Source organism: Apus apus, chromosome 7, assembly GCF_020740795.1.
Source record: "Apus apus isolate bApuApu2 chromosome 7, bApuApu2.pri.cur, whole genome shotgun sequence".
NCBI classification, from domain to species: domain Eukaryota; kingdom Metazoa; phylum Chordata; class Aves; order Apodiformes; family Apodidae; genus Apus; species Apus apus.
Window position 1 is genome coordinate 15,354,998 of NC_067288.1, and position 17,980 is coordinate 15,372,977.

Consider the following 17,980-nt stretch of genomic DNA (forward strand, 5'->3'; position numbering starts at 1 on the left):
ATTAATTCACAGAAGGAGGCAAGGGGTTAATGCCAAGATTAAAAAAACTACAGAATTTTTGTAAACTCTTTCAGTTCTGGTAATCTTAAGGATCACCTTGCATGTTCCTACAGCAAACTTGCTCAAGACCATTTTATTTAAATGCCTTCACAAAATACCTTTCTGAACAAACAGACCGCCCAGGCTTTGCAAGGGCAAGGATGTCAATCACCAGCCTAAGATGAGGCAGACCAGCCATACGTGCATTGCACTGTGGCTGCAGATGGCTTTGTCATCATTGGAGAATGCATCTTTTTGCACATACACTGGAACCAAACTGACACTACCTGTGCCTTGGAGCTCTTTTCCTTGGAAACCTAAACTTCCATCCTCCCAAGCTGCTTGGCACGCAACGCATCCATGCAGAAGCCTCAGTCTGTACTTGTGCAAGAAAATAGATTAATACATTTATAATAATTTGGTTTTGCCTGAACAGAGCATCAGCAGTTGCTGTCTGGCCAGGGTTCTAGCTGTTTCTTCAAGGGGGAAGATGATGAAGGAAACAGCTTGCCTAGAGAGCCTGGAACCTCCATCAAGAGTCTAACCCTTCCTACATCATGCCAAACATCCAGTAGGAACGAGTTGAGGAACCTTATTTCTGCTAAGGCAGGGTGGCAAGCTTAAAGACATCTTGAGATACCTTCTTGCCCTATGACAGCTTGCTAAATCAGATTGTTCTGGGATCACACATCAGAAATGCATTGATAGGGCTCTGCCATGCAGCTAATGACAAGACTGCCTGTGCCTCTTGGATCTCTTTGCATGACCTCATTTCTACAGGATTTGTGTTATTCACAATCATTCATGCATTTTACCTCCATTACAGAATCCCCATCTTAGAGACAGGAAATGTAAATTTTAAAGTCCTTTTCCACAGGTGAGGAGAGATCGTGTCAAAACTAAAAGTGAAGAAAATTAACTATCACAGCCAAAACTAGCATAAGGTCTGAACTCACAGGTTTAGCATGGGTCTTTGCTGTGGACTGAAGGGCAGTGCTGTGCTCCATGTTATCTTCAAGGACAGTTGTTGCACAGGCAATAATCCCATCAGACTGGGTAACAGAGCCCAGATAAGCTACCTTCAGCCACTGCCACTGTATCCTATGACTCTGCCATCAACACTGGCATGCCTCAGCCAATTCCATGTTTTTGTTCTCATCTTTAGCACCCTCACAGGTTCACATCCCACAGAAGCCTTGTTTTTCATGTTCAAACGAACTGGAGAAGTTACACTTGGGACTGCACAGCTCCCCGTCTTGAGAACCAAGAAGTCTGAAAGCCAAAATCTGCTCCTGCAAGAAACCATAATGATGGTCAACACCACAGCTGTAGGAGCACCTCATTTGTTCAACCTGACTTTAAGCAAAGGAATCAAAGTCAAGTCCATTGCCTTCACATAACCATACACCACTGATTTCTGTGTGCATCAACAGGAACACAATATACAGAACAGCTATTTCTCTAAGATTTTTAAAAATCAAAATCAGATCCCTCATATCCAGAAATTACTTAAGAGGGGTCTGGGCTTGCCCCTTTGCTACCAGAGAAACAGCTCAGGACTGCAAAGTCATTTATTTAGCTGCAGAGAGCCTTTCAAGAGTGTCAGCATCCTCCTTTACACCAAGAGGCCTCATGCCTGCTCAGGACAGCCGTCAAAGGAAGCATTTTCCAAAAGGACTATTTATTGGAAAACTGAAGGCTCTCTACAGAAATGTGTTACAGTGGTAGGAGCAAACAAAATGGGCAATTTCCTACTTCCTCTCATTTGAATGGACACAATTTTTCTTCTGGGCTCATACATATATTCTGCAAAATCCATTAGTCAAATAAAAAAACCCAAACAGTAGTAGGTCTTTTAGATTATGTATATATAAAACAGAAAAACTTATCCTGAAATATTGTATTCTAGTTAGAAACCATACCTACAGGACTTACTAGGAGGAATGACTCATACTTCTTCCTTCTTAGATTATAGGCACCACAGAACAAGCTCAGCACAAGATAACCTGAAATCAGTGATTTTACTGCACACACTTTTCCCCCATTAAAAAAATAGATTAGAGGAAGATATAAACATCTTATTTATTAAATCAAATAGAAACGCAAAATATATTTCACATGCCTTACATGGAAAAGAGATGAACTTCCAAGACTTTAAAGCAAGACTGTGCCAGCTGACACGCAGAAAACAGGAACATTATGAACAATCACAAAGGAGGAAGGAATGGGGGAGGAGGTGACATGGAGATGATGAGCAGTTCCTCCCCACTCTGAGAAAGCTTTCCTAAGAACAAGAATGGAGTTTATGCTGAGCAAGCATCACAAGCCTGAAATTAACTTTAACATATACTTATTTTAGAGGAAGTTGTCTGAAGAAGTACAATTGGCTAATAACTACTCAAAACAGTGGTCTAAATTATGTATACCATACTCATATGAAGTGGACATGAGTTTATTTTTTGAACATTTGTAGGGACAGCAGGAGAATTGGAAACACCAAAAAAAGCTCTTAAAAGCTGGATTAATCTGTGGTCGCATTCTGTGCGACTCCACTATTAAAATAAAAAAAAAGATGAAAAATAGTTCTATTTTTCTAAATATTTTAATTAGTTTGTCATCCTCCAACTCTTCCTACCTCCTACACACAATTTCTTGGAAGCTGGAATGACACTCAACAGCAAATACAAAGCATACACCAACAGTATATTCCACAGTTTTTCTAAAGAGTCCATAGTCCAGCAATTTTAAAGTGATCTATGTGCAAAAAATAAACACATGAAAGACTTTTTTTAAAAAATAAAATCCACTGCAGCCTTAACTTCTACTTAAAAAAAAATGCTGAGGATTAGCACTACATTTCCCAGTGGAGGACAGATCAGTAACTGCAAGTATTCTGCCAAAACTGTGACTTGGTGTTGCAGAACTGTCAACATCCCAAGTTTACTACTTGCTGGCAAGTGGAAAACAGACTGTATCCCCAAAAGAAGTGGGAAAACCACTACTCATATAAACTGGTCTTCTGATATACATAAACATATGGTGCAGGTATGTATTCAGAGACAGCTACCTACAGCTGAGAACAGTCCTCCCAGCATGGTTAACAGTAAATGATTAACAATAAAATGTGCAAGATTCGTAAGAGCAGTATTTGAAATGTTCTTGGCTGCTCAGTGCCCCTAGGCCTAAACTATACCCTTGTTAACAGTGGTGTAAGTCAGGGCAGCTCTGGTGAAGTTACAGTAGAAATCGCTGTGCATGAGGATTTCTGTACAAGAACAGTCCCTTGAACGACAGACTAGTTCAGTCCTGACCACACTACAATAGGGAATTGTGTTTAAACCATGAGTAATCATGTAATCATCTCCCAGCATAGTACTTCTTTTCTGCACACATGGAATGTAACTGGCCAAGATTTACAATTGATGATTTTGCAGATTTAATGGATTATATTTCTTTAATGTTTCTGGCAATGCAAACTCAGTTAAAAAAAACAACACCAAAAAAACAACCATAAAAATATCCCACGCTCACTGCTGTCTGCTTTTTTCTTTATTTGATGACTTATCTGGCACACAGGGTTTTCTAACAGTGCGTAAGTGTTCAAAACCATCAAATTACTTGGGCTGGGGTCAGGGAGAAGGGTGGTCTTATGGTTCAAGTCCAGGTGTGGAAGACACACCACAATAGGCAATAAAGCTAAATCACATTTGGGTAAATCATAACTCTTACATCTCTGTCATTAGTCTAGTAAATGGAGCAGACACCCCAGATTCTAAGCAAGGGTTGTGAAACAAAACAATCACCAACTCATAAAATGCTTGAGTTTCCCAGATGAAAACTCAGAAGAGGAGCAAAACATGAGCAGTAAAGTCACTTGGTGTTTAATGGCTTTCAAAGTCACCTTGCAAAACAGTTCAAATATCAAAACTGTCCCCAACTTGAAAGCCAAGTGGCAGTATTCTCCCTTTTACCACCCGCTGCTGTGTGGGACAGAGAAGCGTTACTGAAGCTGAGGGGGAGACCAGCTGCAGGAATGTGACCAGTCTTTGCCGGTGTGAAGAAGTAGCACACTGGACCACAGAAGAAATCTCACCCAAGAAGATGAGGCCTTGAGGATGAAGAATGAAGGCAAACACACTTGGCCTGATGCAAACCACATACCTTAATGCAGGAAAATGGTGGTTCTGGTGCAGTTCAAAGCACAGCCAGCCTGGTTTCATTTGCTGAGGATGGCTACACACTAACATCACACATCACCATGTGTTTCAGGTGCTGTTAGAACCATACCGTACACAACATTAACCTTGGTTTTCCCTCCTTAATGCACTAAAGTAAATCCAGACCTTAAGGAATAACTTGCATAGTAAGAAAAGGTCATCAATTTAATCATTTACTTTAAGCAGGCAAGCAAATTTGTAAACATTCAAAAGCGGCAGCATCCAAGTTACAAACAATTTAAGGAAAAAAGAATTGAGATTATTAAGGTTCTTTATCGTCTCAAAGATTTTGGAAATAATCTTTTAAAACACTGCAAACATTGAACACTCGGTTACACCTCTTCTAATCCTGCTAGGAGTCCTGCCTTCCAAGGAATTCTGCTTTCTAAAATGCAGTCCCTCAATTGCCATACTTCTTAGCCTTTGCCATTTGGAAGTCAGCTACCGGAGCATTTCAGCTCAACCTAAATCCCGTTAGCAAAGGGAATGTTTGTGTCTTGATTCAGCACCTCTTTAACTTCCAAGGGTAAAGTGTCAAAGAGGTGATCTTCCACCACGAGCCCGCTTTTCCTGAGAAGCAGACACTGCCCCAGCGTGGCTGGCAGACGGTCCAAGCAGTTTCCCTTCAGTTCCAGATAAGTCAGCTGCAACAGTTTACCTATTTTATCTGGGATTGAGGTAATAGAATTTTGTCCCAGACTCAAAGTCCTCAATTTAACACATTTAAACAACTCTTTTGGCAAACTTTTGACTTTGTTTCCTGTGATGTAAAAATGCTGCAGATTTTGAAGACAACCTATATCGTCTGGAATCAATGCGATTGAGTTGTAGCTCACATCTAAACACCTAAGTTTCTGTAAACTGAACAGTGCGGGTGGCAAGGATTCGAGTTTGTTATTGGAGAGATAAAGAGACTCCAAATTCCTCACGTGGCTAATGGAGGAAGGAATTTCAACTATTTTATTGTGCCACAGCTTTAAACAAGTCAATCTTTTTAAGTGCTGGAAACTGATGATTTCTTCAATTGTGCGTATGCTATTTGACTTTAAATCCAGTTCCTGTAAGTTAGAGAGGCTGAAGATGGCATGAGGAATTCTCTCCAGTTCACAGTTCTGCAGTTCCAACTCTGCAACATTAGTCATTTTCTTAAGGCTATTTAGTACCACGAGCTTAGTGCCATCATTATGAATGACTAGTTTTGTCAGATGTGGTGCCACATCTGTAATATTGGGGGGAATTTTGGTCAAATTGCTCTTCACATGGAGAATTTTAAGGTGTCTCAACTCTCTGAGAGATTCGAGCCCTATCATTTTATTGTTTTCAGAGTTCAAGTTGCCTATCAAGTACAATTCACGGAGGTTTTTGAGCAGATACACCCACGCAGGGATTTCTGCAACATCTGTGAATTTCACATGAAGGCATCTCAAGTGGTCCCGGAGGAAGCTGAAGGCAGTCTGCTCGACCTTCACAGGACAGTGGCACAGATGAAGCTCCTGAAGATTTGTCATCTGGGAAATTTTCGGTGGGATTTTTGCTTCAGGAATCAACTCCAGTTTCAACACATCCAGATCTGTCAAATCAAACACTGCATCGGGGACTCCTGACAGCATGAAGAGATGCAACTCTTGCTTCTCCTGGGCATTGCGGGAAACATGTTGCCGCAGCTTTTCAAAAGTCCATTCATGGTTTAAACTAATTTCCCGCAGTTTGTTCTCACTTACCTCTGACAAAAAGACACCAAATCTCTTGGAATACAGCTGGTCATACTGATCTACCATATGCAAGAGAAATGCAAAATCATTTTTGACATCAGGGATATCACTGAAGCTACTCTCTTCTCTGACCTTTTCAAAGGAATATTCTTTTAAAGGTATCCGGAACAGCCAGAAAAGTGTGTAGAGGCAGATAAAACCGTAGACACAAATGAGGGAAATATAGCTGATAAGCAGCTTCTTTAACATGTAAGCCATGTTGTGTGTACATTCAAACTGTGTATAGCCAATCAGGTGTTCCACTTTTGGGTTGCAGATGTGTTCAAAACTAATGGTGTTGACAAAGTTTGCAGTATAGCAGAGAATAAATATGAACTTGACAGTCTTGATGACAGTCTGGCCGACATAAAGCTTGTAAATCAGATCACTGTCCTCCACATGAGCCCGGAACTTACGGACTTTCTCAAACAGTGCTTTGGCTTGTTCCCCATCTTTCTTATCTAAAATTGTGACACTGGGAACCTCGATCATTGGCTTGTCAGCTGAAAATTTGAAGCCAGACTTTGTTATCATGGGAGTGCTGGCACTTGGACTTCCTTCATCACTGCTAGTGGAAACATACTTGGGCAGGGACTGGGCACCAGTTAACCTCTGTTTGTTCTCCTCAGAGTCCTCACATGCTGTTTCAGACAACGCTTTTGTAGTCCAAGGGGACTCAAAGCACTTCCCTAATATAGAAACAAAATGCTCTATTTTTGAGCAAGTCTTGGGATACTTGAACCAAAAATTGCTACTGACTATTAAAATTATGGTATGAATGAGAACAAGATAGGGAAAATACTTTGAATACCAAGGAAGAGCCAAGTGATAGCACATCTGGTTAATAAATACGTATTGCTGAAAATCCAAATTTGTTTTACGGCCTGAAGAATCTTTCTGCTCCTTTTTCAGCTCCTGGCCTGATTCAGTGGGTTGATACTGAGGAGAGGTAGCTCTGCTCAGAGGTATGCCAGGTGTTACAGTAGGGGCACTTCCGAAGGAAACTGTTCTCATTGATGTTTCTTCTCCTTGACCAGTGGTTGCTTCGACAGTGGTAAAGTCAGTGTTCCCTGATGTGCCAGGTTGTGCTTTTGAATTTACAGTAGACTGCAAAACTGGCAAGCAGACCACCTGGTCTTTGGTCAGCTGCATGGTTCCAGCAAAAATGGCAACCATTAACATAACAACAGCTAGATAATCCATAAATACATCCCACCATGGTTTCAAGATACGGTAAGTTGGCTGGATGTCATTGAGCGATGCAACTTCTGCAAGGGTAAACATTCCTACAAGAGAACAAAGAGAAGATCAGTACTGATGACCGATAAATAGGTTATTTTACCATTTAGTAACAATCACACCATGACATACAGATCCTCAGAAGGTTGCAGTTTTAATTATGTTTTGTTGCCTGTCACATATCATTCAATTTAACATCACCATAACACATCATTCCATTTAACACTGTTTTCTCAAAAGGTATGTCCTGAAATGATGTATTACTTTAGCATCTTCTCCCTTCAGACCAGGTGATATTTACGTTATCTTTGCTACTTCACAGTACAAGCACCAAGGCCTGCTCTGTGCAAATGGAATATCCGAAAAGTGCAGTACCTGAATTATATTAACAACATGAATCACAATAGTTGATTACACTGCACAAAATCTGATTCTGTAAAAATGACTGCTTGAGTCCAAACACGTGAAATGCAGTGCTAATGATACTTCGCAGTACCTTGCATTTAAACAAAATAGCACTTGTTAAATACTTTGCTCATGACTTGCACAACACATTTAGGTCTCTTGTTACATTATAAGCGAGGTCTCTCATTTCTTTTCATCTCACAGAATCACAGAATCTTAGGGATTGGAAGGGACCTCAAAAGATCATCTAGTCCAACCCCCCTGCCAGAGCAGGATCACCTAGAGCACATCACACAGGAACGCGTCCAGGCGGGTTTTCAATGTCTCCAGCAAAGGAGACTCCACAACCTCTCTGGGCAGCCTGTCCCAGGGCTCTGTCACTCTGACAGGAAAGAAGGTTTTTCTGATGTTCATGTGGAACCTCCCATGTTCCAGTTTGCACCTCACACAATAACAGTGTCTCCCACTCTTTGCTATCGTGAGCATCCACATTACTTAGGAGAACTAAAAGTCTTGCATTAACTACATTAATACTTGGCATAATTTTTTAAATGTCTTTGGATGTTTTATAGTGAGAAACAGTTATCACCTATTCATAGAAGCAAACAGTACTGTATAGATTTTTTTCTCCAATTAAAGAAGAAATAATCCTTCCTCAGAAAAGCCCAACCCAACTAACCACGAAAAAACCCACAACTATTTCTTAACAGAACAGGGAAAATATTTTTTTCAGATTATCATCACAGCCTGGTGATTATAGAAAGCGACCTAGTCTAGGGAGCACAGGAGCAAGCTGCAAGGCTTACACTTTAAACCAAGCATCTGCAACCTAAGACAAAGTGGCAAACTGTGTGAGAATCCAGACCTCTTTACAGCTTTAAATAGCTTGATTTGCTTTTTGTTTTGACAAAATCTAGGAGACTGAACTTATCAGCTTTTTAAAAAATAATCTTCCTGTGCAAGCAGGATGTGGTAAAATCATCATTTTAACTACTGAACTTGTGACCCAAATTTGCCATTTCTAAAGTAAAATATGCAGCTTGTGTGCACACATGGACTGGGGAAGGAGACAGGATGTACATTATCACACAGAATTTGGCTCCCTTCAGTTGGGAGAAGAACAGCTTAGAGTTCAGAGCATATAAAGCACAAGGAAATCAAAGCAGGAAAGATAGAGATGCAGCAGATTAATTATTTTTAACTTGTAGCATACCAGTTGGTACAGACCTGCACCTTACAAACCCCAAAGGACATTGGGGATTTGACATGATTGTCACATGCAAGGAATATACAACATGATGTTCTGATTATTTCTAGCCTACATTTATTTGAAGAAGAGAGCAAACATTTCTATACACACAACTCATTTAGCAGCTATTGCCTATATGGTCAAAGGCAAGCATTGCTCCTCTCCTTCCACACACCAGCACGAGGAACACCCATGACCTCGGTCCACAGGAAAGGCCAGTGGTCAGCGTTACAGAGCCCAGCACGGAGCTCACTATCAACATGTCTCCTCCACCACAGGGAGGGATCCAACCCCTGGCCTCCCACACTCTTCTCCCTGGAGCTTTTACCAGTTTTGCATACCTAGCCTGGGATTTGGTGAAGGCAGCCAGAGAGGAGAGGGTTTTATCTCACTGCAGCACTCATCTTGGTGTTCTTGGCACAGCTGCCAAAATGTCAAAGTTAATGCTCAGTTCCTCAGGGAACAGACAGAAGGAACTTCCAGCTTTCTATTTTCCAGTGACCAAATTAATGTCAAATACTCCTCCCTGATCAGTAACACAAATTATTCAGATCTTAGAGTTCTCCCAGCTCCACGAGAGCCTCCTCCCAGCAGCATGGTTCCTGAGCCTTTCCCCACGCATCTCCCCAGGGCTGTAGTTGCTACAGGAAGTGCTGAAGTATATAAACCAGTATCACACCCCACAGCTATCTAAGCCTCACAGAGCTTTACTTGAAATTAGCTATGAATTCCCATTTTCTTTAATGTTTCCCGGTGCTTACCTAGACTAAGTCATGGCAAGACTGCTTGCCCTAGAATTACTACCTTTGACATTTAAATAACAACTGTGTGCAAAAGAATACCATTAGGTCATTTGTACTAATGTGAACAGATAGATATAAAAGGACCTTCCTTACTCCTAAGAAAACTGCCACTTGCCCAGGTCAGGAGAAACAAAACTTCAGCAGAGATTTTTGTTTTTTTCTTCCATGGACTTTTTTCATTCTTGGAAGTGTTTGGAAGGGATGCTGTTATGGATCTCCAGTCTGTTTTCACTGTGGTCTCACCTACCTTGGCAGCAATCAGAACTTCTTGTCCACTAGGTTGCTAGTGCAATAGTTCAACGGGACAGCACAGAGCCAAACACCTGGCAAGGACAAGTCATGCATGCTTACTACAGCCATGCCTCCGCACAAAGAGCTACGCAATGTGCAGGCAGAAGGAAGCAAGAAGGATGGGCAGGAATAATGACATGACTGCTGTAACAAACATGGGTAGCTGCTACTGCTTGTTGCTCTAGGGCTAGCCTTTCCCTCAACTTTGCACTAGCTAATTACATGGGAAGTTACTTCACTGCGGTTTGGGGCACAACCTGCAGAATTCCTTTTACAGAACGAAGGTGGTATTTTTTTGCTTCTGCCATGAGAACACGTGGATAAAGCACCAAAAACCAAGCACTGCAGATGTGGCTGGCTGGTCAACATAACTGAAACAATGGAATGGAAAGTGGTTCCAGCTAGAGAATTAGAAAGAATTATTTAAAAAGCTAAACCTAAAAGTCACATCAGCCAGACCTCTGCCTTGCACACACAAATTTCTTTCAAAAAGAGGTTAGGAGACACAACAGAGCCTGTGTAATCCTCTTTGTGAGCTGTAGGCTGCATAGTGTAACAGGAGCTTTACACTGAGAAGTGCCACATTCAGTGCTCAGAACATCTTTTCTTTCAAGTTACTGATACTCACAGAAAAGCTGCTGTTTTGGCAAAGATTAGCAGTTACAAAACACTAAAAAAACCCCTCTGTTGCATTAGTGATCACAAAAGAGAGGCAGATCTTTTTCTAGTAAGCAAAAGTCAATTCCAGGAGCTGAAAACAGGTTTCTGTCCTCATGTCTAAAAAATTTAAATGAGCCAAATCTTAAAAAATAAAACAAATAATATAAACCTACACACAGTGTAAGAAACATTCTGACTGACAGGCTGCAAATACATTTGATATTTTCTCTCTAAGAGAAAATCATCATTAAATGTATTAGCATTTAACTTTACTAAACTAATAACCACATAAGTTAACTTTTATTTTTGCAGCTGTGTAGAAATTAAACTATTAAGAGGTACTCAGAACAACAGGTCTCAACAGTATTGTAATGGTTTTGGATTTTCTTTATTCCATGGTTAAATGTAAACTATCTAATGCTTTTAAAGCCTACTGTCCAGAATATTCCCTGGAATAGGTAGATAGTGTTTTCATCACTAATTTTCACTTCCTTTTAAGGATGCAAGATTGGGGCTGGGGTTTAATGATAAGCTGCAGTGATGAAAGGGAGCAAAGAAGGAGCAAAAAAAAGCAAGCAAGGAAGAGAGGAAAGGCAGTCAGAGCCTGAACTCCCTGCCCTAGAGGGGTCTGCATCAACACCAGTGCATGCTCTATCCACAACCTCGACTCAAAGAAGGTCTGTTAGCAGGTAGTTCAAACTGAAGAACAAAGTACTATACAGCTCAAAAGCAAAATGTCTGATTTCTCATGGTGAAAACATACATTTCCTTCAGTCCTTTCCGGGGCTTGTAAGGCACCAAATGGACCTTGAGGCTCAGCAGAATATGGGGTTTTGATACACCAAGATCTAGACCCTGTGGTTCTTGAAGAGAAATAATTTTTAATTATCAATTTCAGGATGCAGTGTCCTTTTTAAAATAGCATATTTTAGTTTAGTTTTAATAAGCACAGATTTTAGTTCAAGCCTATTGCAGCATGATCTTTAATGCTGCACAGCTACACAACATAAGGAAGACTTAATTTCAGCACATAATCCTTTTTCCTCCCAACCCTTTTCTATCCAGTTCTGTAACTCAGATTATGCTCTAGGATAACATTAACCTATCCCAGCTCCATCCATTACCTCCCACTATCTACTGAAGGCATTCTCTCCTGGGAAAAAAAATAATTTAACCTAAACAAATACAACTGTTTTAAATGCAACTGCTTCTTGCTACCTTCTAGCATTTTATGTGGAAAAACTTAAAGTTTTGGAAACGGCATAGTACTACCTCCCTTTTCATTGCTAACATGATATGGAGCTCTAGAACTACAACCACTTTATTTACTTTGCAGTTATATAAGTTACAGTGAAAAGAGAACAGAAAAGCAGAAAATAGACCATGACAACACAATTGTTCTAAATTACAAGCCCATGCTAAATCAGCAAAGGTAACAATTTCATGAATTGTACTTCTAACTGAATTATAATCCTTTCATTAGTCTTAAAGAAAAGCTGTAATAGAAAGAGCTCAGAATTATCCTGGTTAATTTTTCTGACATATTTCAGACTCTAAATGCTGAAATACCATGTGGACATATTGAGGTTTTTTCCTAAGAAACTGTTTTAGCTTAAATACATAAGGAAAAGGAAGCAGCAGATTTGTATGTCACTAATGTTTATTTACATCCTACTTCTTCCTGTACTTACTGATAAAAACTTCATTTGTCTGCCCCTGTAATTCTCCGGCCTGTTTTAAAAGTATATTTAAAGTTTAAGTAAATTCAAAGTTAGAACAAACAAATAAAACCAGAATTGTAGCGCATGAACCTCTCATTTTACTTTCAGGTTCCCAAGGCTCTGAACAAGTCCACTTTGTTTCAGGAAACAAAAAGATTCTTGAATTAGCCTTCTCACCGCAACTGGTCAAGAATTAAAAAAAAAAACCACACAAACCAAAAAACACAAAACCAACAAAACAACAAACCCCACATTTCTAGTTGAAAAGAAGTCTACCATGAGCAAAAGTATTTTCTCCCTTCCCACAGGAAATTAAGGAGAAGAAAAGTTTTCCCATAACTAAAAGGCTTTGCTAACTTGCTTTTGATCAAGTGACCATAGATTTAAATTTATTTGCGCTGTATATTTTACCGTCTCTTTCTACCAACCATTTCTATTTCCTTTGTTTTGTTTGTTGTTTTTTTTTTTTTACTTCTGCAATATCCTATTTAGGCAGGCAATTAGACCTTAATATGATAAGAAGGGATCATAAGATTCCTCTTAGCCAGGACACTGTGACTATCAACTGTTCCACAGACAATCTACAATGATGAAAAAGATGGCACCACCTTCCTCACAGAACCAAGTGTAAGGAGCTCCAGAGCCCTTTTAAAACAATGCATGAAGACATCCAGAAAAGAGCCTATGAATGAATTTATGCATTGTGAGCATACAGACACATTCACTGTCCACACTGGTTATTCAGTTTCTGAGATTAAGTTTAAAACTGAAGGACGTTTAACCAAAACACCAGTAGGCTTTGGGAACTAGTAATAGAGGGAAATTATCCCTGCTACCGTATCTGGGGATATTACAACTATTCTTAGCCCAGTCTGCAGCTCTTATATGTTGGCTGACGCGCTGCTTCTAGGTAGCTGTAAAGAAGCAGCAGCCTGTTTGAAAAAGAGGAGTTAAATCTCTGCTGCTTTGCTCTACAGGGGATTATTGTGTTTTGCTCTACCTGACCTGACACAAGTTACAAAACCAGTTTTAGGTACATCTGCACCTACAGCTTCTCTTAAGCATCCTGCAAATCAAACCTCCAAATTCAGCTAAGCAGGGATTTGTGCATTGAGTGCCCCTAATGCCTGAAACATTCCACAATAAAATACAACAGTGGCATTTTCAGTAAGTATTATTTTAGTGGGTTTATACTATATGAAATGTTTTGCTACTTCTTCAGTGACAGAAGGCATTAGAGAACATACACTAACACCAGAATGCAAGGACTACTGTCTGGCTAATGGTACCAGATACTTCCCAATTAGTGCTTTTGTCTCAGGAAGATCAGAAACAGATTTAACATAAAAACCTGCACAGAAAAAGACTTTTTTCCACCAAATTATAATGACAAGAATTCCCATTCAGTATTTCTTCCCTAAACATCTGACAGGGACCACACATACCAGTTTTGGATCAATCTACGAGATTACTACGAGTTAGTTTATTTTTGTTTGGCTAACCTTTGATGAAGCAAATTGTTACTTGTTTGTCTTACTTCATATTCGACGCTAAGCAAATTTCTATGGGATGGGATATTTATCTGTATGATTTGACTTTATAATTAATTGCACATCACCCTGAAGGCATTATTTTAGACATGGTGTACCACAAAGAGGCTCTGTGGGCGTAACAGATAACTGAATAAGGAGAAAGCAACAAACACAAAGCTGAAAGATTTCCTATAGAGAAAAACATTCCGACTAAGGAACATGAGTTCCACAACAGCTTTTAATTATAACTAAATCTCACTCTATAAATGTGTGGAAAAACATGCTGTTCTTTGATAACATACTTACATGATTAAGAAGGATTAATTACCACCACTCACACCCAAAAATACAAATAAAAATAGAAAACCAAAAAATCCCCACAAGTAACTCATCTCCTCACTGCCCCCATCCCACTGCTCAAATAGCACAGCTATAATTTTGGGCTTTCCTTCAAAGGGAATATATAATCTCTGATATAGACTGTAAACTAATTCCCCACATAAGGAATCATTATGAACAGCATTAGCCTGACCTACAGTAATTTGGTAAACAAAAAATTACCAAAATCTAATTTCTCTCAGACTGCATACAGAAATATTAGGCTACAGTAAGTTGAAGCCAAAGTAAGATTCTTTCTCTATATAATCAATGACAAACTAGTACTCATTTACAAAAGTTAGATCTATAAAGAACTTTCTAATTTATTTTTTTAAACAAACATTTTTGTCCTTCAAAGCTGGGTTGTATAACACTCTAACCTAGTTCTGGATCCTGCTGTGCAAGTGTTTACACTGAATCTTCCTTGTTTACCAGCTCTTTGAAGGTCTAGTGCTATACATCACTCCTACACAGATGGTTTTTTAATCAATGGGATATTTAAAAAGCAGTATTAGTGGCCATAATTTCCCTAACAATAAACTCTCAAATCATACCTCATTCTTGCCTTGCTATAAATGACCCCAGAGATCTGTTTAAGGATGAATTTCAAAACAGGAGCCCAATGTACTTCTGACTAGCTTCCCAAGCACACAGTTTAACAAGAGAATTAACTCTGTGTTGGCCACATGCAAGTTCTGTGTCCACAGAGCACAGGAAATGAGCAAATTCCTAATTTGCCTACTGCAGTGCTCCTGAGCCATGCTCTTACAAGAAGGCTGCTTTGACCAAAGGTACAAGCTTCATTTTTTTTATTCACAGGCTTCAGAGTGCACTGCAAGTGCTCAGTATCTTTCAGAATATCACTTGTCAGTTTTTGACCTTGAAAAGCTCAAGACACTGTAAGCTGAATGTTCAGCAACACTGCTCTGTCTTCACTTTGCACAGGTTAATAGCTTCAGATGCTATAAAAGGTGTGAGAGAAGAGATGGGAGAAGGAAACAAGAGTGGAGAGGGGTCCTTGAGCATCCCTCTGCACGGGTCTCTGTAGCTGGTAAAGAGCTCGTATTAAAACTAACTATATGTGTTACAGTTCAAGTCAGTTAAGCACGTGATTTTACAGTTATAAAACAAACCACCTAGCAAGACAACATGCAAACAGAGATGACTAATGAGGCTACAGAGAAGCAGGGGTAGAAACTGAACTTATGCTTTTCAAAACTGTAATTAAGAGTCCATAAATGGACAGGCCTTTGATAGGCAATTTCTCTCAGCAAGAACCTGAATCTTGCATAGCACAACCGCCTGAGCAGAAATCCTACAGCACAGTAGCAAGGGCCTTGCACACGAAGGCAAAGAACATGTCTTGGTGTACCCTGGCACATGCCCTCCAAAGCTCACATTGCTGCTACAGGCGCTGTTATTTATGCAATACCAATTCACCCTTCTTGTCAGAGGCAGCACTAAGGCTGAGCAATCAGATAACCTGACAGCATTTTCCATTTTACCAAGCCAGGCTAGAGCAAAAACAGTAAGTGGACAATTTGTGTCTCATTTCACAGAATTCCCAAAACATACCAAAATTGGTAATCGTGAAATTGCCTAACCTGTGTGTGCAATACTTAATGCATCTCTTCTACTCAAGTATAGACACAACTGAAAGCTACTGCAGTTGATTTAACCTGTGCTGACATGGATGTACAGTGCAATTAAAAGTTACACCATCCAATAAACTGTAGCAGCTGCTTGAGCTCAAGTGTTAAACAGTTAATCCCTTTGCCATTTCAAAATCTGCTGTTCCCCTATCTTTTAGCCAGTGATGTTTCAGCAGTGTTTTCACAACCACTATCAGAAGTACAGGAACACACAGTAAACATCTGGCGTTTCTACTGACCAGAGCACTTTGGGAATTTATCAAGATGCAAAAGCAAGCTGCACCAAAATAAAAGCACATCTGGTAACTCTAGTCCCTAGAGGCTGCTTTTTAACACTAAAAAAATCTCAGCAATATAATTTTTAAAATAATTAAAAGGACTGGAAAACAGGGGAAAAAAATAACAAAACTGTATTTCATTTTTAGTTTAGAAATCTGAAAAAACAGAACAGTTAAAAATGGTTTAGACCTTGAGATGTTATTTCAATTTTCTTTCACATAAGTAAGTCTACATAGCTACAAAGTTTGTTATATGAAACAGCTTGATCTCAGGTAGAGATGGTATTCAGGAAATCATGTAATTCCTCTGAAAAATACTCCTTTCTGATCCACTGCCACAGACACTGCCAGTCTCTGCCTCATCTTGTTCTAACTGGGGTTGCTTCAAAAGCAGTAAGAAATTGAACTTGGCATAGAGCTGATAGTTTAGTAATTTTAAGCCACAGAATGTAAAGATACAAATCTTACTACACAATATATTAGTACCTTTAATTACACACCCTAAACATACCTAAAGAATAGGAAGGAGAGCCTACCAAAGAAAAAGAAATGTATCACTGAAGTTCATGTTCCTGGAGGTTTTAATAACGACTCTTAAGGGCAAAATGACCTCTCTACCCTAACTCATGGTACCAAAGTCTAGGTTTACTTAATTTCTAAACTGTACTCCCACCAGAATGGAAGCAGGTTTACTGAATAACTAAAGTAAGATATTTTCAATTGATACCTTCCTTCTTTTTATTTTTAATGGACATGTTAGCAACCCTGCACTGGAACATTTACAGCATCCTCATGGAGATCTAGAGCCAAGTCTGGACAAAAAGTTCTTTTAGCTAAAGAACAGGCTCCATTGTTCCCTACCTGAGTTGGTTCATCTCTTCAGACAGAACAACAAACACAGTGACTCTCACTTGGTTACACATTAAACAGAAGTTTCATACATAGGACTTGCACACATATGAGCTACTCTTTATTCAAGTACCTGTAGTGACACTGATTACATCACTACCTAAAATCTATCTACAACAAAAGCAAATTCAGCACACAAAAAAAACACCACCAAAAAGCATTCAGTGACACAAAAAGCTACTTGTGAACACCAGGTTCCTACTTGCACATCAGAGTTCTTCAGTATCTGTCAAGATCTTTTCCATGGCTGGAAGAAAAGGTGCATCAAAATGCAGCAGAGAACCACGATGTGAAAAAGCACACTTAATTTCACCTTTCCTTTTACCCACTATGCCAACATAGAGTTGCTTTCATTAAATAGAAAAAAAAGAGGCAAATTTACAGCTCAATAAATAGGCAGCTCCCTCAGTTTCAGTTTTCAAATACACAGTCTCTCCAACTTCTTATGGGACAATAGTCAAACTATGTTCCTACTTAAACATCACACAGTTTCTTCTCTCTCCAGGGAAAAGGAGAGACTTCCTCACTCAAGCCAAGGACTAGCTGTAAAGCCGTGTCACAGAAACTACTCAAGATAATTGCTAAGCAGTCTCAGACATCCCTCCCGCTGTCCTGTCTCCCCCACACAAACCCTGGGCAGACATGGCACAACAAACAGCCTGCTCCCAACCCTACCTGCTCTTTATCAAACAAAGAGATCTTCTGTGTTTCAGACATCCTGCCAGATGGGTAACAACGATGACTTCTCATGTAAAACTCATCAACAGATGAAGGATGACTTATTAATGCTATCACATTCCTGCCAAGCTTCCAATAGCTGAATCTCAGTGGTTTCATGCCAGGAAAAATGCCTGCA

At 39.7% G+C, this 17,980-nt stretch overlaps 1 protein-coding gene across 4 annotated transcripts in view; it reads right to left on the minus strand.

Annotated features, from left to right (window-relative positions):
• Window positions 1-2,096: 2,096 nt before the first annotated feature.
• The window catches only part of LRRC8D (leucine rich repeat containing 8 VRAC subunit D), a 52,894-nt gene continuing 37,010 nt past the window's right edge, over window positions 2,097-17,980 (minus strand). For 3 of the 4 annotated variants that reach the window (XM_051625320.1, XM_051625319.1, XM_051625323.1), the window contains one exon: window positions 2,097-7,293. In XM_051625320.1, the coding sequence (XP_051481280.1) occupies window positions 4,721-7,291 (2,571 nt within the window). In that variant the 5' untranslated portion in view covers window positions 7,292-7,293 and the 3' untranslated portion in view covers window positions 2,097-4,720. Of the gene's footprint in view, window positions 7,294-17,799; window positions 17,872-17,980 lie in introns of those variants that run through there. The other variant, XM_051625321.1, reaches the window with a different exon arrangement.